At 32.3% G+C, this 22975-nt stretch overlaps 2 protein-coding genes across 2 annotated transcripts; both read right to left on the minus strand.

Moving 5' to 3' along the window:
- Positions 1–1270: 1270 nt before the first annotated feature.
- Positions 1271–5707, minus strand: LOC114393649 (vesicle-associated protein 1-2-like). The gene is made up of 8 exons (XM_028355021.1): positions 5473–5707; positions 5309–5379; positions 5023–5104; positions 4786–4901; positions 4523–4687; positions 4376–4426; positions 2630–2707; positions 1271–1784 (listed from the first exon to the last, which is right to left on the minus strand). The coding sequence occupies exons 1-8, from the start codon at positions 5522–5524 to the stop codon at positions 1674–1676; spliced, it is 726 nt and encodes a 241-aa protein (XP_028210822.1). The 5' UTR covers positions 5525–5707; the 3' UTR covers positions 1271–1673.
- Positions 5708–17228: 11521 nt separating this feature from the next.
- LOC114393773 (probable aspartyl protease At4g16563) lies at positions 17229–19582 on the minus strand. Its single transcript, XM_028355210.1, has one exon. It carries the CDS (start codon positions 19264–19266, stop codon positions 17824–17826), a length of 1443 nt encoding a protein of 480 aa, XP_028211011.1. The 5' UTR covers positions 19267–19582; the 3' UTR covers positions 17229–17823.
- Between the last annotated feature and the right edge of the window lie 3393 nt (positions 19583–22975).

The raw sequence follows: 22975 nt of genomic DNA on the forward strand, positions 1-22975 counted from the left end.
TTGAATATGTCATTAAATTTATCATAGAATAATTATAGTAATTAAAAAAATCATAAAGCCAATGTATAATTTTAAATCTATTGTTCAAATCTAAAAATAAGAATGAGAAAATATTATTGTAAGAAAAATTAATATAGGAGGACATAAAGCTAGAATCAATAGTTATTAAAAAAATTTAAAAATATTTGTTGTTACGTTTTTTATCTAAATCTCATCATTTTTATTATTTTTTCACTAACTCTTGTAATTTTAAATGAATTTTTAAAAATTTATATAATAATTTCAAATCTTATAAATCTATAAAATCCTTTCATCCAAACTATCATAAAAATCTTGTTAAAAAATCTGATAAGTTATAATATTTCTATATAATCTTTAAAATTCACACGACTTTTTTATATTAATTTTTTTAAAATTCTAATTCAATACATCCCCTCAACACAACTTCTACAAGAATTTTGTAGGCTTTGGCAATTTATTTTATGTATCTTGAGTTTTTAATTGGTTGTTTCTAATAAGCACTAAATTGCTCTCTTTTCCAATAGGTTTATTAGAAGTGATAACAAATAGATAAGAGGGGAATTAGAGAGGATGCATTCAATCAAATTGTGGATTTGCTTTGTTCTGAGATTGACACTAGTTAATTAGACTTAAGGCAATATAATTTTAGCTTGGTTATTACATATTAGAAAGTAGAAAGAACTGGTCGCGGTATAGACTACTATAGAGGACCGAGATAGTAACCATGATAAAATTGAGATCATAATTATATGTGAACTTTTTTGTTTCTCAAGGAGTTATTCAAATTCAAAGAAATCAATGTCAAATTAGACTCGGTAAAACAGATTCAAATTTACTAAAAAGATTATTGAAAAATATAACTAAAATTTGACACAATCAAATTGAATTATATTTTTCAGCTCATTCTGCTGTTAACGAACCAAGTTACATGTTGACACAGCTTGTTAAAGGATGAAGATGCTTTCAAAGAGTGTTTGCTAGAGATAATTTAATATGGATTAATATATAGATAAAATGAATGTTATTCTAAATTGCTGAATTACCCTGCACTAAAAAAAATGAGTGATAATATACACATCTAAATCTGATAACGCAAACGAAAGGCTGTGTGAGCATTTCATTATAATAACTTTGCGGATCATCTACAGTAACGAAAGAACCTACGTTATAACAGTTATAAAATAGGATACGTTTCACGCCAATACTTGAAAGAAAACCCTAGTAAAAAAGACCAAAAAACTATATTCTATCATCTAAAGGTCATTCTTGACATGAAAAGACGATAGAGAGAGAGTCCATGAAGAATGATGTTATTCGTGGTCATCATTGACAACTTGACATTACCATGTAGTCACCAGACGAACCACAAAAAGAAGAAACAAGAAGCTTCCCCTCTTAAGTTACAAAAAGAATGCATGTTACGAAAGTATGAGTCAGTTCACAATATGATTAACCACCAGACCCACAACTTCCCCTAATGTTTTCTACTTCCAAAATGTTATCCACCCAAAGAAAAGAAATAGCAAAAATAAAAAGAAAAACCAACATCTGCTGAATTGATCTATTTTAACTTTCCTCATAATTGCTTGAATAGTCAGGAACAAAGAAACTAAGATCGAAAACTATGGTGAAAGATTGAATCGCAGAAATGCTTAGGTTGTCTTCATGAGATACCCCATAATTATGCCAAGCAAGCCAATTAATACGACAATGACAAATGAGACTCCACCACGACTTTTGTTGCCTTCCCTCTTCAGTAGCTCCTACAGGTAGTAAAATTATTGCATTAGGTGTTCCATTACACGTCCAAAGCCGACAATAGTATATAATCCAATACAACGGTTGCAGAATATAAAAAGGCACTTGCTTTAATACTAATGAAATCATACTCCATTTTTCTAACGAAAACACATTCAGTCACAATTCAGGCTAAAATCCTGGAAGACTGTTGTTTCAACATAAAATGATAGGAAAGTAACTGACAGGAAGAGTTGCATTTCTAGCAGATTGCAGAGGAGAAAAGAACTATTTAACACAACCTAGGGTAGTCTTAGCTATGAATTAATATGAAACAACATGAAACACAAATAACAATCATGTCCATCACAAATGTTCATAAAACTGAACTCACATGCTGATGCAGAAAATCTACGTTCATCAGCTTTCCTAACACCAAATAATTGAACCTCACAAACACCAACCAATGTCATGAAAAAGAACAAGACATATTGAATACCCAAAAAATATTTTTCACAAAGAAAACAAGAGCATGGTTCTATTTAAGTCATTCTCCTCAAGTTACCTTGAGAAGACCTGACACTTTTTCCCCACATCTAACACAGAAAATCATTTGTTTGCAGTTACTTTTTAGTTCAAGCACGATTTCAAAATAAATATTTAGAAAGTATATCCGATGATGTTTCAGAGACTGAGACAATATAAAAACATAATATCCAAGGCAACCACCACAATTAGAAGCAGAATCATTCTCTTTCTATAGAAGGGAGCTCATATTCCAGATTAAAATCCTCCATCACCAAAAGGAAAATAAATATAGATTAGACAAATAAGTAAATAAAATTATCAATGACATACTGTAAATTCTCACCAGTTCCTGGCAGAGCTTGCTATTTTGTTGAATTGCATTATTCTTTTCTTCAGTCAGCCTTGAGATAAGAGCTCTAGCCTGCAACAAAGCAACTATAATCAAAATAAAGTTGCAAAACAATACCAACTCTAGAAGTTACAGGCTGGAGCAAAGTTACAGCGCATGAACCAAAAAGAAGAGTTTAAATACAATGGGTCCATTTTGTAATGGATTAGAAGGGAATGAGAGTGGCATGTTGTTAACGAATATATACACACACATAAACACCACATTACGGAGTAGGGAGTAATAATAATTTAAGATTTGTGTCTTGGATTGCATTTTAAGTTGTTTCTCATTTTTGCAAGCAACTATAATCAAATAAGTTGTAAAACAATACCAACTCTAGAAGTTACAGGCTGGAGCAAAGTTACAGCACATGAACCAAAAAGAAGAGTTTAAATACAATGGGTCCATTTTGTAGTGAATTAGAAGGGAATGAGAGTGGCATGTTGTTAATGAATATATACACACACATAAACACCACATTATGGAGTAGGGAGTAATAATAATTTAAGATTTGTGTCTTGGATTGCATTTTAAGTTGTTTCTCATTTTAGTTGCAAAAACTATAAGCCTGATCACTTCTATATTTGTAGTTATATTATTTCAGATTCAAATAGAAGCTAGAATTGCATGATCCAATCACTGGTAATTTCAACTAAAGATAACAAAAGTAGAAAGAATGAAAACATACTACTAGCGTACCCCATTGCCCAGAGGCTCTTCGCTATGCGAAGGTATGAGGGAGGGATATTGTACGCAGCCTTACCCTTGCATATGCAAAGAGGCTGTTTCCGGATTCGAACCCATGACCAACAAGTCACCAAGGCACAACTTTACCGCTGCACCAGGGCTCGCCCTCAGAAAGAATGAAAACATGTTCAGTTAAAATATAGCACTGGGCTTTGAGTTGTAACAATAAAAACTGCCACTTTGTTGTTCAAATTTGTTATTCATGACATACTGGAGCCATCCCAGTGGTAAATTTCTTTGAGTATCCTCAATGGAACGCATGGGGGAAGGTGTGAAAGACATCCTAGGATTAGAAAGAAGCTTGAGGAGGAGGGATAAAAATGGTTTTATTTTTTATTAATTGAATTTTTAAAATAAAATATTTATCATTTAATCCTTAATTTTATTCTATTTATTCATCAATGACATGCCACTCTCAGTCACTTCTGATCAATTCTAGAATAGATCAGCACCCCTATCATTAAAAGAAAAATAATAAACACAAATATCTTCTCCTTTTGTTTGTCATTTCTTTTTTGTCAATCTAAGATTGATAAGTCATGCATTAAATTAAAAGTCATTCTTGTTAACACTCGAAAACATATCCATCAGCATTGAATGGTTTGCATTATGTATCTATGTTCCTTCATATTAAATGGTTTGCTTCGAAAGTTCAAAATCAATAAAAACTGTGAATAGCTTCAGATGAAAATAAGAAAATAAGGTTTTTTGAAACTCTATCAAAAAAACAATTTACTACCAACCAATGAATCTGTGTAAGAGCAAGAAATCTCTAAAGCCTCAATTTACTACAGTTGTTAAAACCTTCAATTTACAAAAAAGGCATTGCAAACCCTTAAATACAACTCTTGGCATTAGAATTTTCTTCTAACTGATATGGCTCCAAGTGAGACCATGATATTGGTTTTGTAATAACTTATATTAAAAAAAGTCTAGAACTTTCTACTTTACCTCTGCAGATCTGTCTTGAGATTCAGGTCGCTCAGTAAATCCTCTTGCCGCCTGAAATACACAAGCAAAAGCATCCCAATTTATATCCTCAGAATTTTAAGGGGTAAGACGAAGGTTTTCCTAAAACAGAATAATTTAAGAACCCACTTGTGTGAAGTCAGAACCATTGGCATTTCCATTCTCTGAAACAGAACCTCTAGGTGAGGATCCTTCCTCCGAACCTTCTGGGACTGGAGACGGTGGTTGAGGTGGAGAAACATACAGCACTCTCAATTTGCACTCCTCAACCACATGCCCTGCCTCCTTGTTGAACTAGACAACAATACCAATTGCACAAAAAATCTTTATAATTTCGTACAACAAACACAAATCAAATGAAAACGCAAAAGCAAGTAGCACAACACATATACCATGTCTGCAGTGATATCCTTCGGACTGGTACCATCAACAGTTTTTACACTCTGAAGAAGAAACTTATCCTTGCATTGCATATCAGCAGGAGCCTCTTTTTGCGCTTGCATGGTAACTTCCATTCACACACACAAAAAAAGTCCCCAATTCATTACTCGGCCATAAAGCATAACTACCAATTTTTTTTTAAAAAAAAAAAAGGTAGAAAAATGGATTCAGAATAACCATATTAGTACCGATAACATCACACGTAGATCGAGGCGTGACAACCCCAGTGTTCGGACGAACACAATACTTCTTCGGATTGGTTGTTTTCACCTGAAAAACAAACACGCAAAATTTTCCAAACTTATCTCACAAACACTGCAAAAAAAAAGTGCCGTTTCAATCCTACATTACGCTAACTTGACACGGTTAAATGAAAAATCACCAGATCTCAAAACAGAAGCAGAAAAACAAAATCCACGATCGAACTAATTAAAAACAAAGGCGCAAAAGAGAGAATTAGGAAACCAAAATTACCTTGAAGGCTACATAGCTATCGGTCTTATTGGACAATTGAAGAGAACATGAGATCTGCTTCTTCAGCTCAACTAAAAGAAGAATAAAATATGGAAATGAGAGAGGTGCGATGGAAACCCTAGAATTAGAATAAAAGAAGAAGAGAAGGGAAAATGGAAACTCACAGGGGAACTTGAGTTCGAGAGGTTCGATGTTGAGAAGCTCCCCAGTGCTCATGTTCGAGATCTATCGATCGAGACGAGATCCAGAGGAATTGGAATTGTGTGAGAGATCACAGGGGATTCGCTTTTCTTCTCTCTTTTTTCTCTTTGTGGTGGAGAAAGTGGCAGTATCAAAGTGCGTTCAAAGTTGGACACGCACACACCGAATAACAAAGAGTTTTGGAATTCAGTACCCACTCTACTCGCTACCAAACCTATACAAATATATAAAATTAAAAATTTTTAATTAAGTTTTTGCTGACTTAAAATATAGTTTATTTTTAGGCTATTATTTAATATTTATTTTTTTCTAATCAAATATTTTTAAAAAATTCAGTTTCATCTTATTACCACATGTCATTAGTCGTTTTTCATTTTAAGTAATAATTTAAAAATGATTAATTTTTTAGATATAAAAAACTTGTTTAAATCATAATATACTTTCCAAGACCCATAAAATATATGTGACATCCTACATCACACTCCAAGACGATACATGTTAATCTTCCACGTCAGTCTTGCAACAGGAGTGCAGATACTAGATCCATTAGCGGTCGCACTCCCCCAATTAACAGGTTATTCTAACCTATTAATATTCAAATATATTTGAATATTTTTATTTATTGGCAGGTAACTAATTATCTACAAAGTTGCACATTATTTATAAGGTATAATTATCTTCTAGCTTTTATATATAAGCTAACTTTTATCTATAAGCTACCATTTACATCTGCAAAGGCTATAATAATCCCTACAAACAACTCGCAATTATGCTTCACTCCTATAAATACCAGGTTTCATCAAATTCTCAAATACATTTGCTCACATCTCGAGCTTACGCATACTTGCTCTCATATGCATATACTTGCTTATTTCTCCAAACTCATATTCTTACTTGAGCATCAGAATCATTTGTTCTGCATGTCCCACATCTTGTCCTCTTGACAAAGGCACCTCTCGAAACTAGTTGTGAAGTCCAGGAGCCCATTTCGGTCTCGTTCTGCATGTCCTACATTTTGTCCTCTTGACAAAGGCACCTCTCGAAACTAGTGTGTGAAGTCCAGGAGCCCATTTCGGCCTCATCCCCCCTAACGGTACTAGCTCCAGATTTTGGTAAGAACACATATATAATTGATGTTTTACGATCTATGATCAATGTATACATGTAACATGTTATATCTTCCCCTACCCTTCTTTCACTATTTTGTGGACCTAAAATATATATCTCACCATTTATTCTTGTTGGTTCTCTTTTAGTTTTGTCTATATATTAAATGTACGCATCTTATTATTCATGGCTGGCTTCAATCCACAAGATTAGAAACTAATCCTATTTGTAATTGTCGTCAAGAAAATTTTACGTACGACAAAAATCAAATACAATTTTTTTCTTTAAATAATGGTTTTTTTCCTTTATTTAATAAGATGTGCCAACAAAAAAATGTACCAAAAAAAAGTAATTATAATTAAATTAACATGATTTTGACAATTCGTTTGCAAAACTTTCATATTGACCCTTCAATAATAAATCGAAGGTGATGAATTCGATTTCCAAAAGTGTAAGTTTGAAAAAAAAACTTGACGACTCAGCAGCCAGAGTGCAGAGTTTTCGAAATGAACTATAAGTAGATAAATATTAATTAAATAGGTTGTGGCCTTTAAAGACAAAGAAAGCTGCTTTATGGTACCAGTACGCCATTTTTCTTTTTCATGTATTATTCATGTTCATCATTTATAGTTTTCAGCCTTCACAAATGCTCCTATAATTTCAAGTCTAAATCATAATTCATAAGAAATCACAATATTTTTTTTACCCCTATGAATTAAATTAAATACGATATTAAAAAATTTATAACAAGACTCAAATAATTGAGTAGACCTCTTTAGTAGAAATCACAATATCTTACTGGTTTAGTTCAGTTGTTTATACTGTTCAAATAATATATGTCAATTCATGACCTGTTATCTTTTACTATATTCGTTTACTGGAAAAATTTTCAATAAATCTAAATTCGTATATAAATTAATGTGAGAATGACATGTCATGTCAATAGTCTAATATGCTAGGTGGAACTCAATTAATAATTTTAGAAAACATTTGATCTCAGCTTTGACATAATGCAATCAAACTGGATGGATGATAATCACAAGAACATCTAATATATAATTAAGAGTAATTATATTAATTGGTCTAAATGGGATAAAGCTTTAATTTTAGAAAGGAAAATTTAAATCATTAAGAATAATTAAATATAATGATGAAAATTTGCATCCATTCCGATGAATCATAAACTAAACAGAAACAGATTATATAATGATTGAATTTTTTTGTTTATGTATACTTTTTTTTAGTTTAATAGTTATATATTAGTAATGTAAAATAATTTTATAATGTGAATTACTCATAAAATTATTGTTAATATGACAATATAAAATATTTTTATTTAAAATAATTATTATAAAAATTAATAAACTTATCTTATAAAGTTACTTGTAACTAGTATTATTGTACGGTCTTTCTTTCACTTTTTTTATAGCAGGAAAAAAATCAAACATCTAACAACTATAATGAAATCTCAGATTATCGGTTGTTCATTTTGTATGAAAAATTTGAATTACACTCTTCAAAGAAAATATTTTAAAAATAATTTTTTCTCATTAATTCATTCAGTTTTTATTATGTTAAACAAATAATGCTATTTTTTTAGCATTATAATCTAAATTTACTTATATTTTAAGTTTTGATATAATATAAAAAATTTAAAATATATTTTTAAAAATATATATTTTAACATTATTGTATTTATTTAATTGCAATAAAATTTAATTTTTTAAATTTTTTATATAATATATATATATATATATATATATATATATATACATAATAAAAATTATGTTTCTTGATTCAAATAATTTTTTGTATAATTTTCCTAAATTTTAAATTCTATACCTCTTGAATTTATTATTTCCTCTAATTTGTCTTGTTTGTAAATGTTACAACCAATGCAATGTACAATAAAAAAAAAACTGCTCTGTGATAAAAATCATGCAATCAAGAAACGATAATGTTATCTTTATTTTTTTTTTTCTCTCAAATTTCTCTTCTAACTAGGTATCACAAATTCTAGAGTTTAGTCGACAAAATAAGGAAAATATGCTTAAATTAATTTGTTCTATCATTTGGAACTCGTATGAAACGATAATAGACTGATTTATTTATTCAAAACAAAAGTTATTTAAGTCTTTATTTATTTATAGAAATATTTCATTTCATTATATATGGAAATATTATTGCTCTTGGATGGATTAGCAAGAGAATCTCGCACGCTTTCTTAGGTATCTCCGTCTCCCTTTGCTAGAAAACCTGGAGTCTGTAGGTGCCACTGCTTTGCAGCAACCTTTTGGCATTTATGAAGTTCCCAACGTGTTTGGTAGGGGCCACAATTAATTCACCTTTAATCCTGCTCAATATCGTTATTAACTTATTATTAGTACAAAAAACGCAGTCTCACCCACAAAGTTAATTGTGACGAAAGTATTAGTCGAAAAAAAATTATCTCTTCTGTCGAGAGGATCCTTGTTTCTGCTTATCCTATAAAATCTGTTTGAAGGGGTGTCTAAGAGGAGGTACTTATAAAAAGTACTCCAAACTTTTAAATGAAATTTTGATTTTGAGTAATAAATAACATAATAAATACATAGAATAGAATGAAGAATAGTTTTTACTTTTTCATCTCTTTTTATTTATATAAATCTTATTCGACCTTACTCCTTAGGCTTTCAAGTGTAAATTCTCATCTAAATAATTCAACTCTCAAATAAGATTAGGCATCTAATTCCACGCTTTGCCTATGATTTTAACTGCTTTGTCCTTATTTTGGTTGGATAGGTACTCGGCTATCTTAGCTGAATATCTATCTCATATATTTGCTATATTAATATTCTTGTGTTTTTTCTACTGATTGAAAGACGTAATCCAATTAAATCTTTAGTAGTTAAAATAAGATAAATGTGAAAAATTAGAATATTAATTAGGGTGTATGTAAAATAATAATGTAAATTGATAATACGTTTGGTTCTCAGTGTACTTTATGTTGTTTCACTGTTGATTATCACGATCAATAATAAATTATAAACTAATCAATCATTCACTAATCACGATTTATAAATATATATGATTATGAACAAATTGTCTAAGATGTAAAAATTCACTGTCTTCAAAGATTTATCCATCACGTGATGTGCAAGTTCTCTAGGATACAACAAAGTTCATCCTAAGAATAATTTAGGACAACTAATTCTCTAAGTTCAGAATTTAAAGCCAAAAAATCGAAGATTAAATATTCACGTCTTTGATCATTACACCAACTTCCTTGATCATGCTACCTGTTTGTTAAGCACACAATTAATCAATCTAAGTATTTGTCAGTTATTATCAGTGCTTAATAACAAAGCATCTTTTTCCCCAACTCAATTATAATAAGTGCTCAATAAAGGATTGGGCTGGCTCTGGATGACTGAGTCTCTATAAGATAACATTAAAGGAAAAACCAAGAAAAGTAAGGAGACACCTTAATGATGTACTATTATTAAAGAAAGGGGTAAAAGTTTTACCAAAACCAGTGATAAACCGGATAATTTGCTCTTCCTTTTATAATACTTTAGCCTTTAAGGACCAGGCCAATAATTTTCATAATATAATGCATGCATCTACGGGCAGATCAATGATTGCATTGGTAGGTTTTAACATAACCTCTCAATTAAGTCTTGACCAAGTAGAAACTAGACCAGTAGATTCAATTTCCACGTGTTAATGTACTCTCTCTTAGTCTCTTCCAAAAGAATAATGCCTAAATACCAAGGGTATATATATGGTCATAACAAGCGACAAGAAGAAAGGTTATACTATCTCTTTGGCTTCTTTTCACATTTTTCTTTTGTTTTGGACAGTACTAAGGATTTAACCAACCAAGCATATTGAACGGTTGATTAAAAAACATGGGAAATCTGGAAAGATATATAAAATCACAAAATAGATTAGATCACAGGATCAATGATCCATATTCTGCCAAATTAAGGAACAGGTGGGGTTGCGGATACCACACAAAATTTTTCAAGAGGAACTGTTTTATAAGTAACTTTTATGTCTTTGGCAATTGTGTGATGTGAACTAGACTATCAGCCTAAGGACATTCCATACGACATTATTTTAGCTTTCTTTAAACATTATGAAAATGACTCTTTCAACATTATATGATGTACCGGATTTAAGTCTCTCTCTTTAAAAAAAAATCATGATCCGTTTCTGTAACAATAGCACTCCCCACCCCCCCCCCCCCCCCCCCTCCCCCTAACATTATGTTGCTTATTATGCGCCACAAAGCCACTTTTTGTCTTTCTCTTTTTCTTTTCTTAGTTAGTCCATAGAGTCAATCTTCTTCTATAAAACCTGTGCTTATTATTATTATTATTTTTCTTTCTGAACAGCCACCATAAAGAGAAAGGAAAAGGGGAAAGAATTTCGCAATATTATTTTATTATATTGTTGAGCTCAACATCTTGGCATCAAGCATAAAGCATTTTTTATTGTTTTATTTTAATTGTGAAAATTGTATCTATTTCTCGAAAGAAAAATAATTTGAAGATAATAATAAAAAATTTACTGAATGATTTAATTAACAAATAAATATTTAAAGTGAGACATATAATCCATTTTCGATCATGAGTTGTTTTTGTTAAACAATCAAGTTCATAATTTTCAATTTAATAAATAATTGTTTAATATTTAATGTAAATCATAATCATAATTTCAATAAATATGTTCATTTGAATTATAATAAGGTTGTAATTCATAAGATAATAGAATAAATTTTAATAAAAGTATTTTCGATTTAGTAATTAGTTTGTAAGTAATTTTGATAATAATAAGAAATAGGAATTGAAAAAGTCAAGTTTTGAGAAGAAATGAGGATTAGAAAAAATAAGATTTAGAAATGTGTAGTAAAATAAATAAACATGAATTTATAAAAGTTGAAAAATTGAATACATATACGATGATCTCCTGAAACTTTTTCAATTTTGATGGTAGGCGTGTTGGTGTTTTAAAGAATTAAGTGATTGTGCATTAATTTCTCAAAATTATCGGTCGGTAGTTTTATTTATAGATTTACAAGACTAATGATTGAATTATATGATTTCGACACATGTACAAAGACATTCCTATATACAATGGTCTAATGTCTTTTCGCGTAACTTCTCCACAACTACGTTAACTTTGGTACTTTGATTTATCAAAAAATAATTTAATCTTTAGCGCTTTCCAATCTCACATGTGTGAATGAAATTATCAAAATAAACAATTCCAATTGAAATAAGTTCTTTCTATGGTATAATCAAACTTTTATAATTTTTCTCTATTTTGCTTGTTTTTGAAGGATTTGCTCCATTCGTCTTTAAGTAATTCCATCCAAATTTGATTTTCATAACTTAATCCGAATTTACATACCAGATGTAACACTTTCTTTAAAATTGAAGGAATTAAATGAAAACACACCTTGATGTCTCCAAGAGCAGCTTCTAAATCGATTTTTTTTTTTTTGTAATGCTAGCTTAAAAGCAAAGTGTGTTTCCGTGTTTGTTGTCTCAAATTAAACTTATACCAAAGTCATATACTCATTTGTTTTGGATGTCTACATCATATCCATTTCATTACGTCAGGCAATGGTGCCCAGATAATAAGTAGAATACAGGTTGTGTATAGTGTATACACCTCCAAAAATGAACAATTCCATCTGAAATGGCCTCCCAGATTAAATAACTTCTGTAAACAATTTCTAGACTACAAATGAAAATATAGAAACCAGTTGCATTCAAAACCGTGTCATTCGTATAAGGTAAATGTGCCTTAGTTGACCAAAACCATTTCTAACACTTCTAGATTGTTCCAAGCCCTCTATCTCTCATCAGGAGCCTCCATATATAATCAGAACACGTTTACCACCCAGAAAATTTGTCAAATTGTTGAGAATAATCAGACAATCAAATCTACTACCTTCATTATAAAATATGCAGTACCGTTCAGAAACATTCACTTGCATATTATTTTATTCAATGACAACAAATCATAAAGCAGAAAATAGAAGATTCTACCGTTTTACTAAATTTATAATCTAAAATGCAATTACATGCATCAGAATTTTAGGCCTTCCTTCTGCCACCATCGGTTGCAAACAATATTACCTATTATGTTGTAATCTTATTTCACTTCTGTTGCGAACATTAGACATAAAGTTATAAGCATTAGGGTTTTTGTGTTCGTTTGTCGCGAATATGAACATGTCCCATATGCTATAATTATGCTTACCTAGCTCATTCACGTTTTGAACTTTAGGCCTGAAGTTCACACGACCCTTTTGTCACCATCCGTTGGAACCAGTTCCTATAAGTGAAGTCATTTTACCTAATATTTGTAGCCTCAACCTCAAGCAGCACACTCAGATAATTAGAATCCAACACCTTGAGCAGCAATCTTGCATTTATGTTCAACATAAATAGGGATTAGGGACTTCGAATTCAGAGTGATACAAGCAGGAGATAGTATGGATTGAATAAAATAATATATGTGCATGTGCATATATACATATTAAAGTGGACTAGAGCTTCTTAAAGTATGGATTTGGATGTCTCATGTTAGCAAATAGTAACATAATAATGTTATGAGAGAGAAATAAAAACAAAAATGAAGGATACAAGCAATGATAGGTCATACTATAAAACTATAATATGTATCTTTTTCTCTCGTTATTACATATTAGAAATTTTAAGGGATTCTTATAAAATACCAATAATTATCCAAAACATATTATGTTAAATTATCATAAAGAGTTTAGGAATATCTGAATCTATAATGATTGATCAAACAAATCCAAGCAAAATCTAAATCTGTAGGTAAATATTGGCTTCATAGTTCTTTCTCAACCGAAATCTCTTTATTCCTTAAAAGTAACAGGATAAGAGAAACTACATGTGACGATTAGGTATATTCGGGCCCATAGCCTTATCCTAATAGGGTTTCTATTATCCTCTTATGGATCAACACTGACATCTGTTAGTTTAAGTTCATGTCATTTGATTTAGTTGTTGTCTAACAGACTCACTTAATTTGATCATATAAAATAAAATTCACTAATGATAAATAACTAATATAATTGTCTTATAATATTAACTCAAATTAATTATTGGAATAAAAAATTTCAACAATTACATGACCAAAACTAAAAGCAATGATATAAATCAATCAACTATGCACGTGCCATGCACGAGGATAGCAATAGTTTGTTTGCTGTTGTGCACTTCTTGAATTTTCACTCCCTCTTTGTTATTATTATTATGAATCAAATTCAAGAGCAGTTGTGGCAGTGTGGCATGCCTTCCAAGTTCCAACAAAACTACGAAAACAAAGGGAGTTTTTCTTCTTCTTTACTGTGAGGTCTTGCCGTGGCCCAACTTCATGTTCGCACGTGGGCTGAGATCCATCAATGACGAGTTTTTTTTTATGTTCATGGCCCAATTGATGAAGAACTGAAATTACAAAATGAGCTTAAATTTGATTTCTTTTTCATGTGTTTTTCTCTTTTCCGTTATACAAAATGACACAGGGTTCCTTCATTAAAAAAAAAAAATAACTGCCCACCTATCCAAATATATTTATGGTGTGTTTGGATGGATGATTTTAGAATTTTAAACAATTTTAAATTATAAGAATGTCAATTCCTTAAATTGAAATTTCTCTATTTTTAAACTTTCTTGTTTGGATAAAAAAATAATATCCTTCATCTTCCAAATATTGTGTCTAGATAAAGAAATTAGATAAAATAATCAAATTCCTTCTAAAATTTTGCATTTGAATAAATAACTAATTTTCTTTCATTTATTAAATATTTTATTCAAAATAAAATAATTATTTACATTTACTTATAAATTTTATTATTCAAATAAATTGATGAGTTTTTTTTTATAGTTATTTTATTTTGAATATATATTTTTTCTCTCCAATTATAAAGAAAAATATTTGTCTGATCATAAATTTTAACAAATCAAACTAACCGTGAGATTATGGTCAAATACTTACATGTCATTCTGCATATCAAGGTCAATGACAAAAAGCAAGACGTTTGATATGCAATCACTTTACAAAGGAGTAAGGGCGGTTCAATAGAATGTAAGATTTAAAGTAAAAATTGAGAGAAAAAAATACTTTTAAAAAAATAGTGATACGTGAGGTTTTTTGGTTAATAAATGTGATTTTTATTTTAAAAAATTAATAATAAATATTGATAGAACTAAAATTCAAATTTTAATTATTTTATTCCTAGTTCCACCATGCAAAAGAGGAGAGAGGTGCAGCAAGCATGAAGTATATTTTTCCTACACAAACAGAAGTCACATAAGCATATTGAGATCTCAACTAAACACGAATGTGAATGATGGTGGTCTGGTGGAGACCAACTGCAAGTTATAGCTATATATGCAATTCTTTTATTTTATATTTCAAATTAAATATGCAAAAAGAAAAATATACAAATTAATGGTAGTGTTATTGTTGTAACTTATAATATTAAGAAAAGCTTAACTAATAACATTTGGCAATCGGCAAAAAGAAAAATTATATCTAGATCATCTTTTATAATTATTTTTTATACACATATATACAGACAAAACGTGGGTAATGCAATGTTCAAAGATATGGATAAAGATGACATCATCAATTTGTCCATGAAATATTGTCTAAAATATCTAGGTGCTATACCCCTTGGGGTTTGGGGGCAAACTTTGATCTTATCCTTCTAAACTTATATTTATGATTAAGATGGTACGGCTGCATTCATGCCAACTATATATATATATATATATAACAGCCTGGACTTTGGCATTTCGGGGCGAGTCCAAAATTACCTTTCGGTGGGCGTTAAGTGAGATGAGTAAAGCATTGGTAGTTTTCTGTGGTGATAATATTTGAATATTCTAGTATAATAAACATTTCATCAATACTTTCAGTTTTTCTTTATTATTTTATCATCGCAATATCACATTATATTATCAATTAAATGTATAGACATCTAAGAGGTGTTTAAGAATAGGGTGGTCCCTGTTTTGTTTGTTGGGAAGTAATGCGACAAGAAAGTGGTTCTTGAGCAAGCTAGGACCAAATGTCAAAGTTGGTGTACATGCACCATGGAGCAGAGAACCGAAAGTGAGGCCCGTTGGCCCATAGGCCCTATTTGTTTCTTGAGGCCCATCACACACACAAGCCACACCTCCCCCATGGAGTAAACAATTTTAAAAGCGTCATGATATTCATCTGAGAAAAAGCGTCACGCGCGAAGTATCTAGAAGCACGCACACGTGTGGGGATTGGGGACAGCGAAGCTAGCTGTATCCAGACTTTCAAACAGCGGTAGTCAGCACCTCGTCAGCTTATCGGGACTTGGACCTTTACAGCCCTCACTCGCCAAAAATTTACATGAGATTAGCTAGGAATGGAACAAATAAGAGATGAGAAACAGGACTATAGTACCATCTTACATGTCTTCTAGGGGATTTCAAGATTTTTAAAAATTATGTGCAACTTTTTTAAAATTAGTTAAAGAAAGGCAAAAAATTTCAATTATGCATGTGTACAGTGTGTTTCATAATTATTGATAAAATTAATTTTTTAATAAAATTGGTTATGTAAAACTAATTTTAATTAAAATTGATTTTAAAATAATGTGATATATGTTTTTATAATAAAATTAAATTAAAAGTAAAATTTAGTATAGTATTTTGAATTCAATGTAAAAATTAGTTAAAATTATTTTTAACTCATAACCAATTTTAAATTCTATAATTAATTATGAATTATTTTATAACGTGAAATTAAATATATAAAAATATATTGTAAACCAATTCTATCTATATATATATATATGTAAACATGCGCTACATGCATCTATATATAATCCATTGTATGAGACAAAAAAATTTCAGATTTTATATGTTAAAAATAAAATAGAATGAGACTTTTTTAATAATTTAATATTTTTTTCTTTCATATCAAACAATTTCATAATGGTCTTTTTTTTATTTCTTTTATATTTCTCTTAAATTAAACTCTCCCTTTCTCCCTCTCTTTATATTAGTTAACAACATCCCTTGATATATTTTATACTCACGTAAAGTACATGTAAAGCCCTAACCAGTGAATGGCTCGTTCTTTTCAATAACCATTTGTTTTTTATGTGCACGTGATCAAAACAACGTGCATCGCACTATCGCAGGCCATTTGTTAAGGAGCTCTGCACTTACGTAGATTCGAAGATGAGGATGACCTGAAGTTCAGAACTGAGAATGCTCCAAAAAACCGTGAAGCTTCAAGCTGTGGCCTGTGGTGTGGAAAGTGTCCTCCTCATCACATCAGAAAAAGTTCATTCATTGTGATTTTATGTTTCTCTGGCCAAAGAAGTCCCCATTGATTGATCATTAATACTTTGGCCAATGGAGTACGCTTCATCCAATTATGAATCAGCTCTCTCTGAATTTCCCTGCTCATTCTTTGTCTACATTTTTTTTTTACCGTAGTTAAATTCTAATTTTTAACTACTACAGCTTCAGGTCTTTGATTATAATGTAATGTATGTTATTAACACCACCAAATCCAATATTTTACATATGGGACATCATAGTATTTCATACATTATTTATATTAAATGGATAAAAATTACATTTAAACTAGAAGAATCCGTGATTGATGATGACATGGATGACAAGAATCTTTCTTATTGTCCTGGCCAAACTCAAAAACAGTAATGGTCCCAACTTCTACAAAGACATGGCCAAAGCTGAATTAAAAGAAATTAACCAGGCAGTTCGAAATCGAATCCCACTTCCATAAAGAACGGTGGATTATCTACATGGCTGGTTTGTCACAGCTGAATTTTGGACAGATTCCTTCATCCCATGACATCACTGTTCATCATCAACTCCAACACAACTTGAACTTACCATTCAAAAAAAGTAAGAAAGTACTACATCAATTCGAGCCCTAAAAAAAATATTATTTTCAATCATTTACGTTTACTTACAATTCTTACAATACAATTCAGGCTTCTTCTTTTTTTTTTTTAAAAAAGATAGTGTACAGCTTTCCTTACTATTAGTAGACATACAAGCGCATGGCCCGAAAGCCCGCCTTATTTCAAAATTTACAGAAAGAACCCGACCCGTGACAGAAAGCAGGGGAGGGAATCTAGTATGTTCAGTGCACGATACCTTACGCTAGTTTTTGTCGCGATTGAGTCTCTCCCAAAGCAACGCGCACTGCCTCCTTGCGAACCCCACGCGCTTCTCTTCCAAGTCATACTCAACCTCAAACCCTTGCTGTTGGTAATTCCCGAGTGTGGCCCCGGGCCCACCACTCAAATCCGCTTCATCCCCACCGTTCATCAGCATCAAGCACCCCACCTTCCTCTTCCCCTTCGCTCCATCACTACCGTCCGAAAACTCGTAGAAATAGTTCTTCCTAGGAAGCACCACACTCGAATTCTTTCCCCCAGCAAAACGCAGCGTCAGAGCTGGTACGTCCGCCACGGAGTTCAAATAATAGCACGGCGCGAGTCCCGTTTTCTCTTCAATCTTACGCGCGCGCTTGTTGTCTCGCCCGACTCGGCGGTCAAACTCGTCCACCACCGAGTTATAAAACCCCGCCGGCAACATCGTGAACGTCGTGCCGGAATCCACAACCACGCCGCCGTCACCTCGATTGTTCACCCGCCGTAGCATCTCCGGCGCCGGAATAGTCCTTTTCCCGACGGCGATTCCGATTAAGCTAACGGTATAAAAATAAGGATGCTTAGGGTTTTCAAGCATAGACGTGTAAACAAACTCCGCCACTCCACCACCAATCTTCTCCTTCTCCTTCTCCTCGTAGCGTCCAAGAATTAGTGGACTCGGTTTTCTCACTCGCTCCGAATCGAACGAGTGAGAAACCAAACAATACGAAAACCGGTTTCCGAGTTGAGGAGATAACGTGGCCAGCTGCGCCGGGAGAGAGAGCAAACCACGACCGAATCCGGCGACTCCAGTAGGTTCGGCGAGGGTAGTGTGAGCGCAACCGAACGTGAAATTTCTGAGAAACAAAGAAGAGAGAGAAAGCGTGTCACGATAGAGACGCGCGATTAAGCTTCCATCACCGTAAGCATAATAAAACGGTGGACACTTGAAATTTGCGCAATCGGAGGTTTCGATTGATTCGAGAGGACAACGAGCGGCGGCGCAGAGATCGGAGGGAGGGGCTAAGTTGTGCGCTGCGGAGCACGCGGGGGACTTGCACGAAACGGCGACGCTTTGAGTGATGTTGGTTGGGGGAGAGGCGTTGGGCTCGTTGGGCTTTCCCTCGCAGAGTATGCATTTAAAAGGGGCGCAGGGGAACCAGACTAAGTCGCTGCCAGTGTCCATGTAGAGCGTAATGGGCTGGGCCTGGGCCTGCGGGCCCAGGTTGAAGGAGAGAGTGTAGTCGCTGCCCGGGGAGAGTGGGAGGGAGAGTTGGCGGCGGAAGCGTTTTGCGGAACGGGTGGAAGTGGATTTGAGAAGGTGGTGGGTGCTGTTGAATTGGGCTTTGGAAAGTGTGTGTGTTAAAGGCACAAGAACCATTTGAAATGAGGGGTGTGATATACATAGAATCATGAACACGACCAGCAACAACATAGTTGTGGAAGCCATTTGTTATTGTTTATGTGCATGCGACGAGAACAGAGTGTTTGAGTTTTTTTTTCAAGTTAGAGGCAGAGTGTGGAGAGAGAAAACAGAGGTTTTGAATTTGTTGAGAGTAGGAAGGAGTGGTCAATTAATGGGGGTTTATAAAGGGGACGGGGAGTGACAGCTGGGCAAAGAGTACGGAGTTTCCACTTTGTGTGATTTGGTAGTAGCCATGGCGGACACATTTTAGGACATGATTATCTTCTTTAGCAAGAGTAGTAACTTTTTACAAAAATATTTTGCTGGTTGTGGCTTTGGCCCACTTTCGGGCAGTAGGTAATTGGGTCTTGCAAGTAACAACTTAAGTCCAACGAATTTGGAAGAAGAAGAAAATGAGTTTGGGGTTTTCCTCGCCAACATTGCTTATGACAGGTTTCACTAAAGTTCAAGTGAACACAATTTGGATAATCTGTTTTCTTTATTATTTAAAACACACTTATTGTGATTGTTATTATTAATATGGTCAGCAATATGACAAAAGTATGAGATTAATTGCCTCGGAAAACCCAAGTGAAAGTCATATACTGTCTGTTGACTCTGTGGTACCTAATGGCTGGATCATGGAACACCAATCCTATAAAGTAGTATGTACTGTCTGGTTCTTATAAAGCTATTATTATGTATTATAAATTATAATGCTTCCATGAGTTGTAGGCGGTGGCCAGAAAGAAGATAAAAACAAGATTGGCCATGCACCTAATATTTGACAATTCAGACGCTACTATCAGTCTTATGAACCAATCAATTCTCATGTAGGCCAACCCGGAAAATCCAATTCATCCACTCATTTGTATGTTACTAATTCATGCATACTTTAAATTGTGTGGACCAAATCATTTTTGTGTTCCCGGTTTCATTCATGTGTTTACATAAGTAAGAGAAATTGTATTTGTATAACATTTTTATTTTATACAAATTTTGTACAACAAAAAAAGAGAAAAGAATAAGATAAGATGATGCGACGGAGAACAATAGAAAGAAAAATGATTCATGAATAATACAACGTTATTGGACTAAATAAAAGATGTTTTAACTACTAAACTTCATTATGGATATCATCTATGTCCATGATTCTTATGTTAGACCAACCCCGAAAATCCAATTCATTAAGTCATTTCCATGTTCTTTAAGTCAAACATTAAATTGTGTGGACCAAATCCTTTTTTGTTGCTGATTTCATCTTTTGTTTGCATATAAAAATTATAAGGCCAGATATAAGATGTCTTAACTACTAATTTAATTTTCAGATTGGATCATCTATTATTCATAATTCCACTTCTCAAATCCATGAACATAAAATGTTTATTAGTGCCCTCTTTCTTGTGAATCAAAAACTGGCATAGCCGTCCTACTTACAATCTTTTTTGTGGGGATGCTCGTGAGATTTTGGTGCTAAAGGTTTGTCTGATTGCCACTGCAAATATCTTCGCACATGCTCTCCCAAAAACACAAGCATTCAATAGGGGACCAAATTAGTTCAAGCCCACCAATACCATCTATGGAGCCTTTGCTCCCAATTATCAAACTCATTCATTGTCCTAAAAATGAACTCTCATATTTCTGACCTTATGGTTTACTTTTACAAAATCTCCAATGATGAAAAGAGAAATTTCTGAGTTAGATTTATTGTGATATAAAGAGTCTTTACACCCCACCCTCCTATTTATGAGCAAGTCATATCAACAATTTTTTTATATAAAAGAAGTTCACATGAACTTGCAAATTCAATAGCCTTGTACGTTACTGACTTATAAGTTTACGTACATTGTATGTTGTTGCTTAAAATCTTTATAAAAACATTTACTTTGGAATCTAGACCCAACACACAACTCTAAGAATAATCAACAATTTCTCTTCTAAAATTGGTTAAAGAAGTGAAAGTAATTCAGGATCTGTGTGGTTTGCTGTCACAGCCATATAAATTCCATTGATTGCCTCCGCAGTTCCACACATCAACGTCCATTGCAAGATATTAGAAATTATATCCAATACTTTTTCTTTTCTTCTTTTGTCCTTTTCCCAAGTGCCAAAGATTTCATTCACTGTACTGTCTCTCGTAATGTCTATATAGTTTTCCTACCAGCTAGAATCATATATCCCACGTAAAATAATTTTGAACTCAATTATATGATTCTTTACAAGTCCAGTTGTTAAACATTAGATTCATATTTCACAAGAATACGAATTTGAACCTCATTAGTTATATAAGAATCTTGTTTGCAAGTAAGTGCCTCAATGTAAACCCTCTTTAAACCTTGAGATATGTTTTCATCTTAACAAGTTTTTGGATCCAATTCACTAAATTCTTATGTATAAAAAGAATATTATATTTTTTATTTCACCATAAAGGGAACTCATATATATAATGGAGGTGAAAATGTTACCAAGTTAGCGTCATAGTGACGAATGCAATGTCGCTCACTGTACTGGACATCCCGTTATCCCATGCTTTTGATTTGCATTCAATAATCTGAAATTCACGAACTATAAGTTCCCGACATAACTCACAGCTTGTAGTTGTAAACTTAGGCATGCCAGTAGTCAAGAAGGATGAAGAGGTTACGTGGGTGCATAACAAAGGAGATGTAGTAAGTGGTTAATAGTTCTCACTCAGTCAACGGTGATGAAATAAATTCAAAGCCAAATATGTTAGAAATAAGTAACTAAAAGAATCAGATGGCCATGCTTAAGTGTGCAATTGACTTGAAGTTGAGTCAACCTATTTATTTATGCTCTGTACTGTACACATTCTTGTCCACGTTGATGCCATTTATTAATATTTAGCAGTACATGCTTCACTAGCATATGCAGTAGCAAAAATCTAATTAAAATAATCCCAGCGTAATTGGTCCATAAAGGTTATTAAGCCCACCAATCTCCTTAATATATTCTTATACATGTACCTGTAAAAATTGGATAAAGATAATTATGGTCCATATATATATATATATATATATATATATATATATATATATATATATATATATATATATATATATATGTATGTAGCAAAACAAAGTGCATCCACATAGATGGTATGCTAGTAGCTAGATTTGACAAAAAACAAAACATTTATGCTTGATAAAATGCAAAGGAGCACGGTTTTTCTTTTCAAAGTTATATACCAACAGCTACGACTCGACCACAATAAATCTGAATGCACGGTCAAGTTATAGGTAATGGAATTTTTCAGTCACAGTTTGGACTTTCAATTGCAGCAGAATAGAAGCATAGTGCGGTTGTCTCCAACACACATTAATCTTCAAAAAATTGATATTAGTTATTATTGTTCAAATGAAAAGAGAGTAAGAGACGAAAGGAAGAAAAACGACATAAACTTATATTAATTATTATTGTTTAAAATAAAATGAAATGAGGTGAAATATACTAAAGTCCATCTTATTTCATTTCATTCCATCTTATATTTTTATTTTTCTTTCAAAATTAATTGATATTAAATGAAATTGTGTAAAATAGTATAATTGACATTAAACAAAGTTGTCTAATAAATATATAATATATGTATTAGCTGAACCTCTAGAATTAAGACATGTGATGTGAAATTTTTCAAAAGTAGGAAATAAAAACACTTATTCTTTTATCAAGTTAATTACATTTTTTTAATCATTAATTTAGCTTGCATTCTTCATTCTTTACAACAAACATAAACTGG

The sequence above is a fragment of the Glycine soja genome, chromosome 17, assembly GCF_004193775.1.
Source record: "Glycine soja cultivar W05 chromosome 17, ASM419377v2, whole genome shotgun sequence".
NCBI lineage: Eukaryota > Viridiplantae > Streptophyta > Magnoliopsida > Fabales > Fabaceae > Glycine > Glycine soja.

Excerpts from the sequence above, each read along its gene's own strand:
- LOC114393649 (XM_028355021.1), bottom strand. The coding sequence starts at position 5,524 with ATGAGCACTGGGGAGCTTCTCAACATCGAACCTCTCGAACTCAAGTTC. Across the intron at positions 4,688-4,785 it reads AGGATATCACTGCAGACATG|TTCAACAAGGAGGCAGGGCA; the intron begins GTATATGTGTTG and ends ATTGTTGTCTAG. Across the intron at positions 2,708-4,375 it reads CTCAAGACAGATCTGCAGAG|GCTAGAGCTCTTATCTCAAG; the intron begins GTAAAGTAGAAA and ends GCTTTGTTGCAG.
- LOC114393773 (XM_028355210.1), bottom strand. The coding sequence starts at position 19,266 with ATGGCTTCCACAACTATGTTGTTGCTGGTCGTGTTCATGATTCTATGT.